Consider the following 1209-nt stretch of genomic DNA (forward strand, 5'->3'; position numbering starts at 1 on the left):
CCAGAAGAGGAATGTTTCATTAGAGTACTGTGTATATGTATAACTTTCAAAGAAATATAATATGGATTTTCAAATTACAAAAATATTTCTGAACGGTATTCATTTTTAGAGTCCCTTGAATACACAGAAGTAAAAATTTACTAAATAAGACTAATTTTATAAAAACTATTTCTTAGGAGCATTACCCCTTATTAAACAACTAATAAAATATATGATATACAAACCTTATATTTAAAACATGAGAAGACAACCAATATCTTGAAGTAAATGAAGACAAACTTTAGGAGACAAACATTAAATATATCCAACGTAACTAAAAGGATCTGGACTTGACTTACAAATTGCTTAATTCCAAAAGGAATTAGTATTTAAGAAATGTTTTATCCAATGGAAACAAATCTAACAAAACCAGTATGTAATAACATTGATTTACAAAACCAAATATGTCTTAGTTTCAACTTCTATATACCCTAAATGAGGTTCATATTACATGAAAATAAAATACTAAACATCAATCAGTGTGTTAAAAAGGAATCCAATTGCTCGAGAACTAGATACAATTTATTCTTCAAATCTATTCTCAGAACTGTGAATTAACATTTTTTAAATTTAACTACTATCTCATGTTATTAACAAAAACAAATATCACTGGACATGTGTCATTTGTTTCTGCCACTGCTTTTATCACTACAGTTCGATATAAAACTTCCAATGTAATATTTTATGGCCCTGTTTGCAAGCTAATTAGTACCCTAAAAAAATAAAGTTTTACATATAAAGTTGGTAGTTTAAGGCTCAGTAAACAGTAAGCAAACAAACATCTTTAAGCAGATTTTTCCTCATAAAAAAGAATATAATACCCATGGGATTTTCTTTTCTTTCTTTTGTAAGCTTGCTTCATATTACTCTGTTCTGTCCAATTTTTTTGCAGTAAGAAAATCCCAAAGAGGACACTGAACAGCCTCCAAGCCATTGTTACGGGTTTGTTTGCTTTTATTTTTTAAGTGAAAAATCTTTGAAAATGTCTTTAGTTCTGGCAGCAGATTAGAACAAACTCTCAAAAATTCACATTTTCTTCAAAAAATTTCAGCTGGCGAGCTTTTAAACTGTAAGCCGTATACTTTTCACCCAGGTGCTCCCGCAAACGTACCTATTTGGGAAACAGATAAAAAGAAAATCAATATGTAACATTAAAAAAATGTGAGCTTC

At 29.1% G+C, this 1209-nt stretch overlaps 1 protein-coding gene across 1 annotated transcript in view; it reads right to left on the minus strand.

Moving 5' to 3' along the window:
* Positions 1-928: 928 nt before the first annotated feature.
* The window catches only part of NEK4 (NIMA related kinase 4), a 35059-nt gene continuing 34778 nt past the window's right edge, over positions 929-1209 (minus strand). Inside the window, exon 15 of the mRNA XM_023727302.1 lies at positions 929-1150. Within this exon, the coding sequence (XP_023583070.1) occupies positions 1058-1150 (93 nt within the window). The 3' untranslated portion in view covers positions 929-1057. The remainder of the gene's footprint in view (positions 1151-1209) is intronic.

This window comes from Trichechus manatus, unplaced genomic scaffold, assembly GCF_000243295.1.
Source record: "Trichechus manatus latirostris isolate Lorelei unplaced genomic scaffold, TriManLat1.0 scaffold00001, whole genome shotgun sequence".
In the NCBI taxonomy this organism is placed as follows: Eukaryota; Metazoa; Chordata; class Mammalia; order Sirenia; family Trichechidae; genus Trichechus; species Trichechus manatus.